The sequence below is a fragment of the Marmota flaviventris genome, chromosome 14 (genome assembly GCF_047511675.1).
Source record: "Marmota flaviventris isolate mMarFla1 chromosome 14, mMarFla1.hap1, whole genome shotgun sequence".
NCBI lineage: Eukaryota > Metazoa > Chordata > Mammalia > Rodentia > Sciuridae > Marmota > Marmota flaviventris.
Window position 1 is genome coordinate 33,549,398 of NC_092511.1, and position 17,266 is coordinate 33,566,663.

At 35.2% G+C, this 17,266-nt stretch overlaps 1 protein-coding gene across 4 annotated transcripts in view; it reads left to right on the forward strand.

The window, feature by feature from the left end:
• The window catches only part of Eml4 (EMAP like 4), a 140,444-nt gene that overhangs the window by 49,185 nt on the left and 73,993 nt on the right, over positions 1 to 17,266 (forward strand). For all 4 annotated transcript variants that reach the window (XM_027934319.2, XM_027934318.2, XM_071601524.1 and 1 more), the window contains exon 2: positions 15,829 to 16,011. In XM_027934319.2, the coding sequence (XP_027790120.2) occupies positions 15,829 to 16,011 (183 nt within the window). The remainder of the gene's footprint in view (positions 1 to 15,828; positions 16,012 to 17,266) is intronic.

The following is a 17,266-nucleotide window of genomic DNA, read 5'->3' on the forward strand; positions in this document are numbered from 1 at the left end:
TAAACTTTTCTTTTGAGACCAAAGGGACAGGAGAAGCACTGTTTTAAGAAGTTTTATTTGTGCCAACAAAGAAGTGCTTTGTGGTAGGCCATCTGGACTTAGAGGATTTCCTCAGAATGTAAAGTATGTTGTGAGATTTAGAGAGTTGGGATTTCCTTTGAAACTATCTGGGAAGGCAGCAGGAGGAAACAGAACTGGTTTATATTGCTTATAACATAGGTGGCCAAAATGGAAGGCAGTTTGCCTTGTCTTGCTTCAGTGTGTGGTTCCTGCACATTTACCAACTTCTGCACTGGTAATGTTTCTCTTCTTTCCAGATCTCCTCACAAACTTTACCACTCATGACAAAACAAGTCTAATGAAGCTGTGCGGGGACCATGGTACATGCCTATAATTCCAGTGACTGGGGAGGCTAAGGCAGGAGGATCACAAGGTGAAAGGCCAGTCTCAGTACCTTAGCAAAGCCTTAAGCAACTTAGCAAGACCCTGCCTCAAAATAAAAAACAGAAATGGCTGGGGACTTAGCTCAGTGGTAAATTGCCCCTGGGTCAGTCCTCCTCCCCACCACCCCCCGCCCCCAAAAATCTAATCTAGAGCACTTTCTTCCCTCTGCCCCTTTAAGTGCCAGTAATGGCATAAATATTTGCCTGTACTCTTTTATAGAGTACTTAAAACAATACTCACTTTATAAACAATTACATACCTATTAAGAGGGCAGAGTGAACTTTGCTCAACTTACTCTGTCCCCTCCAGAAAGATGGTTGTTATATACTATTCTTAAAAGGAAAAATTACTCTACTAACTTATAATGGAAAGTCATATAGAAGCACTTCTCTTAAAAAATAGTAAATCAGAATTGGCAATTTGTGCTTCTGTGAAGTTTAACCCAAAGAACTTTATCAAAAACAGAATTACAGAATAACTCTTTAAGTTCTGTGATAAAATGAGGCTTTGAAAAAAGACCATTTTAATTATGAATGAATTCTGGTGACAAAATGAAGTAAATTCTTTTTTTTTTTTAAGACCTAGTTGTCATGGCTCAAAATAATAGTAGCAATATGATTTTTTGGTTTGTTTTCTGTTATTTAACAATTTTTCTTCTAGTTTATGCTAGATGAATTTTTAGTAAGAATACCTTACAAAGAAAAATAAAGAGTCTACAACAGTATTTGTGTTTTTGTTGAAGCCAGAAATTAGTCTTATTTTCATATAATCATATTACTAGCTGGAGATAATTCATACTGTTGTTTACTAAAGAAAAATGCTTCAACAGTAGAAATACCTTATTTAGTAAAAGCTCTTTTGAGAGAAATTTTTACTTTGAAAGTAGTTTATCAAGATGAATAGAAGTCATTAATTCCTGTATAAATTTATTTCCATATGTTCTATTGTTTATAGTTTATAAATACATTTTCTTACAGTTTGTTTCCATAAATAAATGTTAGCAGTTGTAGTATACACCGTGCATTGACTTTTTAATATAGTTCTTTGATATTTCTATCTTCTCAGCAGTATTTGAAGATGATTGATTTCAGTCAATAACAAAGCAATAACAAGTTTAAGTTGCTAAATGCCTTCTTGAATTCACTAATGTGACAAATCAGTTGTAGGCTTTTTTTCTTTTTTCTTTTGGGAGAAACAATCTTTAAATTTTTGTGCCTTTCATTAGCCTGAGAATATTCTTTTTTATTATCCTAATAATAATATTTTTACAGAAATGTTCTCATTCACTATGCATAAAAATCTCTAAATTGACCAAACATGCATTAAAAACTTAGGTATATTAAATAGATTTATATTGTAGCCTAATTTTTGCTTTGTTGCTTTTTTACTTGAAAAAAAATTTGTTTATAAAGACTTTTTTGATAGAAAATTCTCAAGAGGCTTGCTCCCAATCTTTCAATGTATTTGTGTATGTGTGTTTGTCTAGTTCTGCTCAGATAACACTGGAGTATAAATGTTGTCCTGCAACTTTTTTCTCCATAGTATGTTGTCATTCCTGCTAAACTTACTTGTTTATAATTATAAATATATGCCATCCTTTTTTTTCTTACAAGAATTTAACCTTTATTTTATTTATTTGTTTGTTGTTTATTTGTTTTTATGTGGTGCTGAAGATCGAACCCAGGGCCTCACCCGTCCTAAGCAAGCACTCCACCACTGAGCTACAACCCCAGCCCATTTTTAAGAGTAGTGTTTTAAAAAATATTAGTATTCCATAGTGTAACCATTTACTTGATCACTTGCCTTTTTATGGGAAGGCCAGTACCAGTTTTAAAATTATGAACAGTGCATTTTATTGTTACTGGTTTCTCATGTTTTTTCATTTATACAACTTCTCTAATATTCTAATCTAATCGCCTGTTACCATTCTATCCAATAACAACTGCCCAGTGTCTCAACTAGTACTTTAGGGAGAACAGATCAGACCATTTAAACAATTTTTAATATTTGTTCTTAGAATGATGTTTTATCTCATGTATCTTTTTGAAATGAAGAACTATTGTTTGTTTTTCTTCATAGTAACAACTAACCTTAGGTTCATATTACTAGACAAAAGTATCCTAAAGACCATTTGGTTTAGTTGATTCTGTGTCACAAAATCCTAGGATTCCTTGGAAGTACAACTTGATTTTTGTCTGTTTTGGAATATAATTTGCAAAAATGATTCTGTTGTTCTTAAAAACCAGTGTTAATCACTCATGCCATCTAGTTACCACATTCCCCATCCACCTTTGCATAAGAGAAACATCACACAACTCTTTTACTCTCCTCAAAAGTATAATGTGATCTTTGTTTGAATTATAGATATACCATTATTTGTGGACACCTTTCTATCTTTTCACTTGCCCTACACTATCTGAAATAACTATTGTTGCTGAGCAAGACCCTCTCTGAAAATTAAAAATTTAAAAAGAAAAGTAGTGTAGTGCTTTTTGATTCAATCCCCAGTAGCAGGAAAAGGGATGGGGTGGGGAGAAATACGTATTGTCATAAAATTTTGTGTATAATTCTATTGTTTATTTATAGTTTTATTCTAAATAATAAATTATTTACTTTTATTTATTAAAGTTCACCTGAATTTTTTACACTCAATATGGTCCTGAGATTCATACATGATGGTGTATGTAGCCATAGTTTGTTTTTAGCCCTCTATAGTATTCTCTTCATTATTTATATTACAACTCCTTTACCTGTTTCACAGTTGATGGATATTTATTTACGTTGTTTTCAGTGTTTCTATGATGAATTATGCTACTTGAATGTTCCTTCTTTTCTTTTTTAAAAGTTAAAAAAATTTTTTTTTTGCTTGAATATTCTTGAACATGTCTCTTAGAATATGTGCTAGAGTTTCTCAAGAGCTGAAATTGGGAAACTATGCTTGACAGGATACCTTTTAAATAAGTGAAGTTTTAATGGAACATAGCATATTCTTTTATTAACCTATCTGTAGCAGTTTCTGTGTAAAAAAGGCACATCTGAGTAGTTGCTACAGAGATTGTGTGGTCTTCAAGGCTTAAAATATTTACTACCTCTCCCTTTACAGAATAAGTCTCCTTGTTCCTGCTGTAGGGTTATGTGTATACACCTGAGCATAGAATTGCTTGATCATAGGATGTTTGCATGTTTAATATTACTAGATAGCATTAAGGTTTTTTTTTTCTAAAGTTATTGAAACAAGAGACCTCTTACCAGTAATGTATGAGAGTTCACATTACTCCATATCTTTGGGAGCTCATGATATTGTCAGACTTAAATTTTTTTCCTTTGCCAATTTTATATGGTTGTAGTGTTTCTTTCCAAAATTATTAATTAGGTGCTTTGAGCTTCGTTTCGTTTCGTTTATCTATTGGCCATTTATGTTTCTTTTTCAATGAAGTGTTTATTCAAGGCTTTTACTAATTTTTTTGTAGGATTGTTTGTCTTAATTGATTTGTAGGGATTCTTTATTTGTGATTCTAACCCTTATCAAATATATGTGGTACAACTATCTTTTCCCTGTTCATGGATTTCTTTCTTCCCTCCCTCCTTCTTTCTTTCATGTCTTTTAGTGTGCATGTATTCTGACTTCTAAAGTAGTCAAATCAGTCTTTTAACGGTAAATCTGTTGTATCTTGATTAGGGACTTCTCTACTTGTAGGATATGAACATAACTTTTGTAAAAATTTTAAATTTGTATGTTTGTCTTTAGTTCTTTAATCTACTGTACTTGGATTTTATATTTGTGGTAGAAATAGGGGTTTCAATATATACTAAATTGAAATGAATTTGTAAATTTTAATTTAACAATTTGGGAAATTGAGCCATTATTTATCACATATCAATCTTTTTCTCTTCTCCTTCTGGGTCTCAGGTGACACAAATGTTAGGCCTGAGGTTGTGTCTTTTTTTTACCCTCTGTGTTGAAATTGAATAATTTCTGTCAGCCTATCTTTAAGGTCACTGTTCTTTTCTTTTTCTCTCTCATTGTTATTGAGCCCCTCTGTAGTTTTTAAAAATTGGCTATTTTTCAGTTCTGAAATTTCCATTTGACCATTTGGTCACTTTTGTATGAATTCAGCGGTGGTTTTGTTTTTCCTGGCTTTTAAAGAATGGTTTTTAGTTGATATTCATGAAGAGAATAAGTACTTAGAACTGTGCTACAAACAAAAAGAAATATTCTCCACTTATGTATTAATGCTCATAGTTCACACATACAGCTGTGTCATGCTAACCTTTGGGCCCTGTGCTGGAAAAGTAGAATCAAGTTTCAAATAATGCCCTTTTGTTGTTGTTGTTATTGGTACTGGAGATTGAATCCAGGGATGCTTTACCACAGCGCTACATCCCCAGCCTTTTAAATTTTTTTTATTTTGACACAAGGTCTCACTAAGTTGTTTAGGGACTTGCCAGATTGCTGGGGCTGGCCTTGAACTTGAGATCCTCTTGTCTCAGCCTCCTGAGTTGCTTAGATTACAAGCATATGTCAGTGTGCCCTGCAAATAATTTCTTTTAAATTATATTCTATAGCAGTATAGATGTAGGAAGGACAGTACTGTATCATAACTGTATCATAACTCTGTGAATGTAAAATCTCTTGTACCTGCTTTATGATATGTAGTAGTGATAGTGCTTTTTCAGAGCTGTTTTTAATGATATTACTCTAGAATATCTTTTTAAATTATAAAAAGAACTTTGCAGGGTTTTTTTGTTTTGTTTTTTTGGTGTGTGGGGGGGTGTCTTTTCTTTCTTTTTGTAATAGGAATTGAGCCCAGGGGCACTTTACCACTGAGCTACATTGACCCCAGTCCTTTTTATTTTGAGGCCAGATCTTGCTATTGTGGTCTTTCTTTCCCTGACACACACATTTTATTTATATATGTATGTATGTGTGTGTATGAATTTATATATGTATTTATTTATATATATACACATACATATATATGTATGGCAAGCCAGCTATGGGCTGTGTGTGTGTGAATTATGAGCATGAGTACATGAGTGGACTGGACTGACTTTGCCTCTCTGTTTGGGCTGGTGGTGTTATGTGTCCGTTTTGCTCACTCTGCCTATGATCCTCTGTGATAGGTGTGGCCTTCCAAGATGTCAGTCAATCTGCTGACCATAAGACATCATGGAGTTAGACTCAACCCCCTGAAACCTGACCCCCTTCTTTGGGGTGAAACTTTCTTCAGTGTCTTCCCCTCAATAAAAAGGGGCTTCAGAACATCCTCCTCCTCTCTTTTTTTTCTGCCTCCCTTGTGGGAGCTGGAGCAGAGGAGCCAATGCTGAAGAACCCCAAGAAAAAGGTATTTTCTCTGTCTTTGTGTGCCAACCCAAATTTCACCTGGAGTGACCCTGAATGACTTAGTTGTGTGTCATGGCATATATGTATTTGAATTTGAAGTTTTAGTTGTGGTTTCAACTTTGGAAAAAGTATCTCAGTTTATCATCTTGAGTCAGCATTATACAGAAATTAATAGCCATATTGGTTTAAAAATGTTAAACTTAATTTGTATAGGAGTTACACTGTATCAAATATGTAAGGTCTTATTGTTTGATTACAGAAACTAATAAAGTATTCTCTAAGTAATAAAAAATAAAACTTCCACTTGAGTTTTTTTTAATAATTTTTATTTCTTTTCTGTGACTTTTAGTCCGTTTATTTCAAGAATGTTCCCCCTTCCTTTGTGTAACGTGGTTATGATAATTGTTTTAAAAGACTCTGATAATGCCAATATCTGTCATTTCATGTTGGTTGATTTTTTTTTTTCCTTGAGTGGTTTTTTTTTTTTTTTTAAGGTGTTCCTGGTTTTTTGAATGTCAGTTAATTTTGGATTATTTTTGGACATTTTGAATATTATACTGTGAGACTTTGGGTCCTATTAAATTCTGCTGACAAATGTTAATAATTTTTGTTTCATTAGTCACTCAGCTCTGTTCAGACTACAGTTCCTGACCTGTGTTCTATGCACTCTAGATCCAATGTCATTTTGTTTTTAAAAACTTTTCCAGGTCTGTTCTTGTCAGCTTTTCATGTGCACTGTGCATAGACCAGTCTGGGACCTGGCCACTGGTCCATAATTCTCAAAAATCTTTACTGTGTTGATACCAGTTATTTCTGTGTTTGTGTAGCTGGGAGGATGAGCCTAGGATCCCTTTCTCTAATTCCTTCCTCTCTGTAATCTCCTCCGTCCAGTCAAGCTCTCATGGACCCCCTTTCCTTGCGATCTTCCTAGAAAATTGGGATTTTCCCCCTTCCTTGTGTTGCTGTCCACTCAAGGTAAAGCAGTGAGAGAGAGCGCACACACGGGAGTCCCTCATGCTTCCATGGCATGCCACTGCTGCCATGTGTTGCAGTTTCACAGCTGGGACTTGTGTGGTTGGGAAAGTTAAAGGTGATCAGAGAAAAAAAGGGTTTTATCAGGAGCTTTTTTTGTACACAATTCTCAAAGTTTATAAGCTATATGTATAAGCAAGGGAACTCATTGCCTCATGGGTCATTCTTCAAAATTTGATTTCCCTTTTCAATATGTCTTAATATTTGTTCTTCAAGATCTCAAGTAATTGTTTTATGCATTCTTTTCAGAATATTTTGTTGCAGTTAGGGAAAGAAGTGGAATGAGGATTCTCAATCTTAATCATAACCAGAAACCCTATCCTGTATGTTTGAATGCCTCATTTAACTAAAGATAATGGAATAGCAGTATCAATCTGAAATCTATCCAAGAGCCAAAAAGTAAATGATAAATTATTTTATCAGTGAAAATAAAGAGATGAAATAACCATACTTGGTCAGGAGACCAGAGTCCTTGTTACACTATGGCAAAATGAGCCCCAAATAAGTTGAGTGTCTTTGTATATTCAAAATATGTAATATGCAGTCTGGCATGAAAAAGAACTGAATTTTAGATCTGACAGACTTGGGTTAGATCCCAGCTCTCCATCTTACTAACTGCACAATCTTGGTTAATTCTCAAGATTTCAGTAAGCTCATTTGTAAGGGAAGGACATTTCTACTTAATTAATGTGTGTGTGTGCACGCGCATGCTCACATATACATGCATGTATACATTCACATAAAATTAAGTGTATATATACATGTGCATGTATACATGCATATGTAATTTTTAAATAGAAAGGTCCTCCTTTCAGAGAGTTTTTTTCTCTTCATATAAAGGTTAGTTACCAAATATTCCATAATATAGGAAATTAAATTGGAAGGGAGCATTGTTATAAATGGGCAAGTTAATTCTAACTGCAAAGCGATAAGGAGAAAAGGTATAAAGAAAGACTAGAAACTATTCAGTTATTCACTTATTTAATTAGACATGTAATAGCCTCTAGGGCATCATTTTATCACAGTACTTGCAGCGTAGTAATTAATAGTCTAAATGGAGACTGAATCATCAAGAAATGGTTATAATTGTATGCCTCTATTAGGAAAAAAGCAAGTATAGCATTCCATTTTAGAAAGAGTTACTTAAAATTCAAAAGGTGTTACTTAAAATTAAGAGTTACTTAAAATTCAAAATTCTAGTACAATATTGTATTGTCACCTTCTAGATACTTAGAATAAAATGTAGTGTATTTATCTCTGTAAAGGTAACACATTTCTTGACCATTCAGAAAACAGGTTAACTATGATTCAGTTAATGAATGGCTGTCATTGGATTTTTAAAATGATAATATTGAATATTAAAGTTTACAAGTTACATATAAATTTGTTTATGCCTCTAATAAAATAAATTTACTTAAGCCAGTAAATAGACTGATGAGTAAGAGATTCATAGTTCTCCTCTTCCTCCTCTTTTCTTTTCTCATTAGTTTTACCTTTCTTGAGAATTCATTTGTTGTTTGTATTTTAACCCTGAATCTAGAAACTATTTTGAGAAGGAGCAAAACAAAACAAGGGACTGCCATGAAGTAAGGAAAGGGAATGAATATACTTACATTAAGAAAAAGGAATATAAGTGAGTGCAGGCTGTATGCCTGTAATCTCAAGTGACTTCTGAGGTTGACACAGGAGGATCGCAAGCTTGAGACCAGCCTCAGCAACTCAGTGAAGCTCTAAGTAATTTAGTAAGCCTTGTCTCAAATTGAAAAACAAAAGACGGTGGATATAGCTCAGTGATAAAGAGCCCTAGGTTCAATTCCTAGTGCCCCCCCCCCCAAAAAAAATAGTATAAAAGGATATATTCTATTTACTGTACAGATGTATTCCTAAAACGTTTATCGTGAATGAGAGTGTGGTACGTTAAGATTGGAAGAGGAATTTTCAAAATGAAAAGGGAGCAATGGAACAGAGTCATCAGCAGAAGTTCTAACCTCAATTTGCTGTTTGACCATGGTAAATTTACCTAATTTCTAAAGAGCTTGGTGTACTTGCTTGTCTATAAAATGATGAAGAAGATTGTTGGACTTCAAAATAGTTTTTGTTCTAGCTTTAGTAATCTCTGAATGCAAGTTTAAGTTAATTGTTTTATTATATTGTTCTTTTTTCACTGTGCCTAGTGAAAAGTTGTCTTAAGAACTCAAGGTTTAGGGCTGGGGATGTGGCTCAAGCGGTAGCGCGCTTGCCTGGCATGCGTGCGGCCCAGGTTCCATCCTCAGCACCACATACAAACAAAGATGTTGTGTCTGCCGATAACTAAAAAATAAATATTGGAATTCTCTCTCTCTATCTATCTCTCTCACTCTCTCTTAAAAAAAAAAAAGAAAAGAAAAGGTGAAAAAAAAAAGAACTCAAGGTTTAGAGGCAGTGCTTTTTAACTTAAATGAAGTGCATAATTAACACATGATACCCTTGTATTGTGGAATTCGAATAATTTAGAGTTACTTAAGCCGAAAGGCAAAATTTTCATTTTATTCTCACCCTTCTAATCTTATCTTCCAAATCAGAGGTAACCCAATTACTAGTTTGAAATATGTGCTTTTTCTGTGTGTATTGCATATCTATATAAATATGAAGGTTTGGGTTTTTTTTTTTAATTGTTGTTTACTTTTCCCCCCATTTTATGGTATAGGGTATTAAGTCTAGGGATGCCCCTACCACTGAGTTACATCTATAGCCCTTTTAATTTCTGAGACAAGATCTTGTTAAGTTTAAGTTGCCCGGGCTAGACAGGAACTTGTGATCCTCCTGCTTCTGTCTTTGTGGTAGGTGGGCTTAGAGGCATGCCTGCTTTATTTATTTATTTTTTTAGAGGTGTTTTCAGTGCATGTGTGTTCGTTTTAGTAAGTCATTCAGTATATATTGCTTTGCAGTTTGCTTATTTCACTTAAATTGTCTTACAGATCTTTTAGAATTTTAGCTTATATACCTACTTTTTTATTGTTGCATAGTATTCTGTGGACTTTAGGCCATTTCTGATTTTGTGGCAGTAATCAGCAGGGCAGTAAGAACATCACTATGGAATAGTAACTTAATGGAACCCTACCTATATGGCAGTAAGAATTAATTAGCATGAGGAGATTAAATGTGGGTAAACCAGTTATAGCCAGTAAAAAGCAAGCAGATTTATTCATTGAAACACCAAAATGTACTATTTTATCAAAGCTTTTACAGATTCTCAGATTCATGCCCCTGAAAATGTTAAGAACTGAGATTTAGACAGGAAGGAATTACAGAGATTTAGAGCTATCAGAAATTGCAGAGACATACTTCTATGCTCCTTTTAACTTCTATTGCTTTTGCTTTAGTGAAAATAATCCTTTAATTGGTCATCTGAACTAGACAACTTGTGAGTGAAAGAGGGAGGTATTCTAATAATACTTATATTGAGGTAGCAGACATATTTGTCCATATTTGTTCACCCTAACTGAGGAAACTATCACCTTTTGTATGGGTTATTGCAGCAGCCCCCTGTCTGGACTTCTTGCATTTATTCTTAGTCTGTACCAGTCCACTCTTACACAACACAGCCAAATGACCTTTTTAAAATAAAAATATGTTGATATCATTCAGTAGTTTAAACTCCTTCTATGACTTTGTTAAAAAGTTACATTTACTTAATCTTCTTGTGATTATTATTAGAACATGGCAAGAAATAAAATAAAGGGCATTTAAATTGGGAGTCAAGAGACTTGTGTTTGAGTCTTACGTAAGACTGGTTTGGTGACCTTCGGCAAGTTACTTAATTTCTTGAGCTGTTTCCTCAAATATAAAATATAGACTGTGTAGGAAGGGGATGAGGTAATAAATATGAAAGATATGATACAAACACAGGACATTTTTAATAGTTAACTTTGTGGCTTATTATAGTCTTTGAAAAATTTCCTTGGGTCCTTCCACAGTGTCTATCAAGTTGGGGTAGGATTTTTACAAGTGGAATCACCTTTCATGTTTCACAAAATAAAAACCTTAGTCATTAAAAAGAAAATAAAATCAGAGTCCATAAAACTTAAGTGACTTGCCAAAGATAAACATTAAGTTGATACTAAAACTTAGTATTATAACCTTAACTTTATAGTCTGATAATCTTAACACTAGGCTCTTCTGGCTTCCCAAAAGATTTCAGGGTTGGGTACTGGGGATTGAACCCAAGGGTGCTCTACTATGGAGCTAGATCCCCAGCCTTTTTTATTTTGAGGCAGGGTCTTGCTAAGTTGCCTAGGCTGAACTCGAACTTTCAATTTTCCTACCTCAGCCGTCTGAGTTCCTGGCATTACAGGCTGTACCACCATGCCCTGCTTCCCAAAAGAATTAAGCAGATTATGTATTTATTAAATTACAGCTCATCTTTCATAAATGGAGAACAGTTTAGGCATATTCACATAGATTACTGACTTGATCGGGACCTTTGACTTTTACAAGAGTGATAGCTTGCAAAGAGTCAATTTGTTAGATTACATAATTAGCTGGGAAGAGTACTAGACTGGTTCTTTCTGTGTCTGTGTGTGTCTCTGTGTACCAGGGATTGAACCCGGCGATGCTTAACCACCAAGCCACATCTTCAGTCCTTTTTTTATTTTGAGATAGGGTCTCACTAAGTTGTTTAGGCTGTCACTAAGTTGCTGAGACTGACTTTGAACTTGCAATTCTCCTGCCTCAGCCTCCTGAGTTGCTTGCATTAGAGGCACGCGCCATTGTGCCAGACCACTAGACTGGTTGTGAAAATAGATCCAAGGTTTCAGAGGCTAGAATTGGAATTCAGGGTAGTCAAAAGTTTCTTTACTACCAGCAGTCCTAGGGCTATATCCTTACAGTGAGCCTCTCAGTGAACCAAGAGGGAAAATGGGCTACACCTCTCTCTCTCTCTCGGAAATTTAGCAAGTCTCCATTTGTCTTAATATCTCATAACTACTCTTACAGTAATATTAGATTGAACCATTTGAAATTGATAGTAGTTGATACTAAAATAATACTAGTAATATTAGATTGAACCATTTGAAATTGATAGTAGTGAATTGATACTAAAACTTAGTATTATAACCTTAAAAAGGCCATCTAATATTGTTCAACCTCTTTTATGGGGTGGTAGAAGTGGGTATGAGGCATCATAAGTTGGCAACCCAAATAGGACCTTAAAAATTGTGCTGCTATAGCACAATTCACAATGGCTAAACTGTGGAACCAACCTGGATGCCTTTCAGTAGATGAATGAATAAAAAAATGTGGCATATATACACAATAGAATGTTACTCAGCAATAAAAGAGAATAAAACCATGGCATTTGCAGGTAAATGGATGGAGCTGAAGAAGATAATGCTAAGTAAAGTTAGCCAATCCCCAAAAACCAAATGCCATATGTTTTCTCTGATAATAAGGAGACTGAATCATAGTGGGGTAGGGAGAGGGAGCATGGGAGAAATAGATGAACTCTAGATAGGACAGAGTGGTTGGAGGGGAAGAGAGGGGGCAGGGGGTTAGAAATGATGGTGGAATGTGATGAACTCCAAAGTACATGAATGAAGACACAAATTGGTGTGAATATACTTTATATACAACCAGGAAAAAAAAATGTTGCCTCATGCCAGGTGCAGTGCTGTAACTTAGGAGGCTGAGGCAAGAGGATCAAAAGTTCAAAGCCAGCCTCAGCACTTAGCAACTTAGCGAGACCCTGTCTCTAAATAAAATATTAAAAAGGGCTGGGATGTGGCTTGGTAGTTAAGCACCCTGGATTCAATCCCTTGTACACCCCCATTCTCCCCAAATGTTGCTTCACAAAAGAGGAAGTCTGCTTTTTTTCCTATTAGACAGAAAATAGAAAAGCATTTTGGGAAGAAATAATAGTGATCATGGTCTAACAGTATGGATCAACTAGAATTGAGCTTAACTACCATGGAAATGAAAGATATCACATATAAAAATTCTAAGGTGAGAGACTGAATTGTTCTTACCCGTTCTTTTCTTAAGCATGCCATAGATTTTTGTCTGCCTTGTACAGTGAATGTAGTCAAAGCTCTCAAATTATACCTTTTGTACTATGTAAATGTCTTCATTAGAGCAATCCCATTTAAAGGTGAAGACATTGAGGCTCAGAGAGCCAAAGTCACTGTAATACAGAATCAGAACTTGGCATCTGAATTAAATTTTTTTTTTTAATTTTTTATTGTTGGCTGTTCAAAACATTACATAGTTCTTGGTATATCATATTTCACAATTTGATTCAAGTGGGTTATGAGCTCCCATTTTTACCCCATATACAGATTGCAGAATCACATCAGTTGCACATCCATTGATTTACATATTGCCATACTCGTGTCTGTTGTATTCTGCTGCCTTTCCTATCCTCTACTATCCCCCCTCCCCTCCCCTCCCCTCCCCTCTTCTCTCTCTGCCCCCTCTACTGACATTCGTTTGTCCCCCTTGTATTATTTTTCCCCTTCCCCTCACTTCCTCTTGTATGTACTTTTGTATAACTCTGAGGGTCTCCTTCCATTTCCATGCATTTTCCCTTCTCTCTCCCTTTCCCTCCCACCTCTCATCCCTGTTTAATGTTAATCTTCTTCTCATGCTCTTCGACCCTACTCTGTTCTTAGTTACTCTCCTTATATCAAAGAAGACATTTGGCATTTGTTTTTTAGGGATTGGCTAGCTTCACTTAGCATAATCTGCTCTAATGCCATCCATTTCCCTGTAAATTCTATGATTTTGTCATTTTTTAATGCAGAGTAATACTCCATTGTGTATAAATGCCACATTTTTTTTATCCATTCATCCGTTGAAGGGCATCTAGGTTGGTTCCACAGTCTAGCTATTGTGAATTGTGCTGCTATGAACATCGATGTAGCAGTGTCCCTGTAGCATGCTCTTTTTAGGTCTTTAGGGAATAGACCGAGAAGGGGAATAGCTGGGTCAAATGGTGGCTCCATTCCCAGCTTTCCAAGAAATCTCCATACTGCTTTCCAAATTGGCTGCACCAATTTGCAGTCCCACCAGCAATGTACAAGTGTACCCTTTTCCCCACATCCTCGCCAGCACTTGTTGTTGTTTGACTTCATAATGGCTGCCAATCTAACTGGAGTGAGATGGTATCTTAGGGTGGTTTTGATTTGCATTTCTCTGACTGCTAGAGATGGTGAGCATTTTTTCATGTACTTGTTGATTGACTGTATGTCCTCCTCTGAGAAGTGTCTGTTCAGGTCCTTGGCCCATTTGTTGATTGGGTTGTTTGTTCTCTTATTGTCTAATTTTTTGAGTTCTTTGTATACTCTGGATATTAGGGCTCTATCTGAAGTGTGAGGAGTAAAGATTTGTTCCCAGGATGTAGGCTCTCTATTTACCTCTCTTATTGTATCTTTTGCTGAGAAAAAACTTTTTAGTTTGAGTAAGTCCCATTTGTTGATTCTAGTTATTAACTTTTGTGCTATGGGTGTCCTATTGAGGAATTTGGAGCCCGACCCCACAGTATGTAGATCGTAGCCAACTTTTTCTTCTATCAGACGGCGTGTCTCTGATTTGATATCAAGCTCCTTGATCCATTTTGAATTAACTTTTGTGCATGGCGAGAGAAAGAGATTCAGTTTCATTTTGTTGCATATGGATTTCCAGTTTTCCCAGCACCATTTGTTGAAGATGCTATCCTTCCTCCATTGCATGCTTTTAGCCCCTTTATCAAATATAAGGTAGTTGTAGTTTTGTGGATTGGTTTCTGTGTCCTCTATTCTGTACCATTGGTCCACCCGCCTGTTTTGGTACCAGTACCATGCTGTTTTTGTTACTATTGCTCTGTAGTATAGTTTGAAGTCTGGTATCGCTATACCACCTGATTCACACTTCCTGCTTAGCATTGTTTTTGCTATTCTGGGTCTTTTATTTTTCCATATGAATTTCATGATTGCTTTCTCTATTTCTACAAGAAATGCCGTTGGGATTTTGATTGGCATTGCATTAAACCTATAGAGAACTTTTGGTAATATCGCCATTTTGATGATGTTAGTTCTGCCTATCCATGAACAGGGTATATTTTTCCATCTTCTAAGATCTTCTTCTATTTCTCTCTTTAGGGTTCTGTAGTTTTCATTGTATAAGTCTTTCACCTCTTTTGTTAGGTTGATTCCCAAGTATTTTATTTTTTTTGAAGATATTGTGAATGGAGTGGTTGAAATTTAAAACCCATCTTTCCTTCAGTATCAGATTGTCATGGAAATATGTCTGGGAAGCTTGTTGATATATATGATCTTCAACATGAATATTGTTTACTGCTTCATAATGTTATGATGATAGAATTGGAGGTCACCCCCCCTTCTTAACTCAAATTTTGACACATTTAGAGAACATTTTGGTGAGAAAACCAACTAAGGGGATAGTGTAAAAATAGGGGAAAATTGGGGTGAGGGTTATAGCTCAGTGGTAGAGTACCTGCCTTTTATGCATGAGGCCCTGCTTTGATCCCCAGTACCACATAAAAAGAGGAAGAGGCTTGACCTTGGGGGAGATTTTCATCATTTTAATTATTTGACAAATTTAAAAACTTTTATTATTATTTTAAATTAGTTAAAATACTATGAAAATCTTTATAGATGTTAATCTATATAGTAATTCTGTGTAAACATGTTGGAGTTGTCCTTGTTTTAATTTTTATCATCTTTTTAAAAAGATTTACCTTGGGCTGGGCCCAGTGGCATGCATCTGATCCCAGCAACCCAGGAAGCTGAGACAGGAGATTGCAAGTTCAAGGCCAGCTATAGCAATTTAGGCAGACTCTCAGTAACTTGGCAAGTCCTTGTCTCAAAATAAAAAGGACTAAGAATGTAGCTCACCATTAAAAGTGTCCCTGGATTCAATTCCTACTATCAAACAAACAAAAAAAGCCAAACTTACCTTGGTATAGTTTTTCTTACAAGAAAGAGATTCTTTCTCAAGCAGAATATCTTTTAAATGTTCAATATTTTATTTTTTAGATGATAGTATTTCTGCTGCAAGTACTTCGGATGTTCAAGATCGCCTCTCAGCTCTTGAATTACGAGTTCAACAACAAGAAGATGAAATCACTGTGCTAAAGGCAGCTCTCGCTGATGTTTTGAGGCGTCTTGCAATCTCTGAAGATCATGTGGCCTCAGTGAAAAAATCAGTCCCGAGTAAAGGTAAGTAAGGGGGGTTGTGAAGTAGGGAGAGTCTTGCTTTATGCAACATTTTATTTGAAAATTTAATTGGGAATATAAACGTCTTTTTTCTGTTGCATTACCTGATTATAGTTTGTTTCTTTTTCCCAAGAAATTCTGCAACTTAAGTCTATTATTTTATTTACTTTTTTGGGGGGCGGGGGTGGGGGAGGTGATACCAGGGATTGAACCCAGGGGCACTTGACCGCTGAGCCACATACCAAGCCCTTTTTATTTTTTATTTTGAAGCAGGGCCTTGCTCTTAGCATCTTATGCTTCTTAATTTGGAAATGTTTGTATAATAGTACTGATGGCACTTATATGCTTTTATGGCATACTGTTACCGTGAAGTTAGTATCTTCCAACTAGATAACAATTTATTGAGGGCAAGAACTAAATCTTCTTTTTATGTCTCCCATTCTATCTTAAACATAACAAGTAGATGTCATATGTTCATATATATTAAAAAAATCCTGTTATTACAGAAACATGATTTTAAATGATTATAGTTTAAATAGCTTTATTCTAATCTCTCTTGGTCATCTGTCCATTGATAATTTTATTATTAATTTAATTTAAGCTATGATACTTATTACCAACCCCAATACAATGGAATTTTTAACTTCTAGATACTATGAGCTTCAAGGTTGAAAGAAACAGTTCCTAGCATCCTGTTGCTCTGAGGTTGACCACATGTAACTTTTTTTTTTTTTAAGCATCAAGAAAGAATTTTGAATTCTTTCAGATTGATCAAGCATTTAAACATAATTCACATCTTTTACTGATTTCCAGGTAGACTAGATGGGGAGTGGCATGATTGCCCTTATTTTAACAATGGGAAAGGAAGGATTTGAATTGGCTTACCTACTGCAATAAGCCAGTATAAATTATAAACCTAGAGAAAAGTCTCATTCTAAATTCCAGCTAGATAAAAGATGATACAGTTAACCAGATATCAGGAGGAAGAAAGATTATGAATTCAGTTTTTGAATATTGAGTTTGCGGTATATGAATATGGTGTATGAATATGTACATATTGATAACTAAATTCCAGTTCTGGTGCACATGTTAGTCTTGGCTAGCCAAAAGAATTTGGGCCTGTTCAGCTCATGGATGACAGTTGGCCTAATAGAAAGAAGATATAAAATGAAATGAAAGTCCAGCATAGTTCCATTTAGAAGCTCCAACATTTTAGCATAACAAGAGTGTTTCATGTTGCCAGCTGCTATAGAGGGGT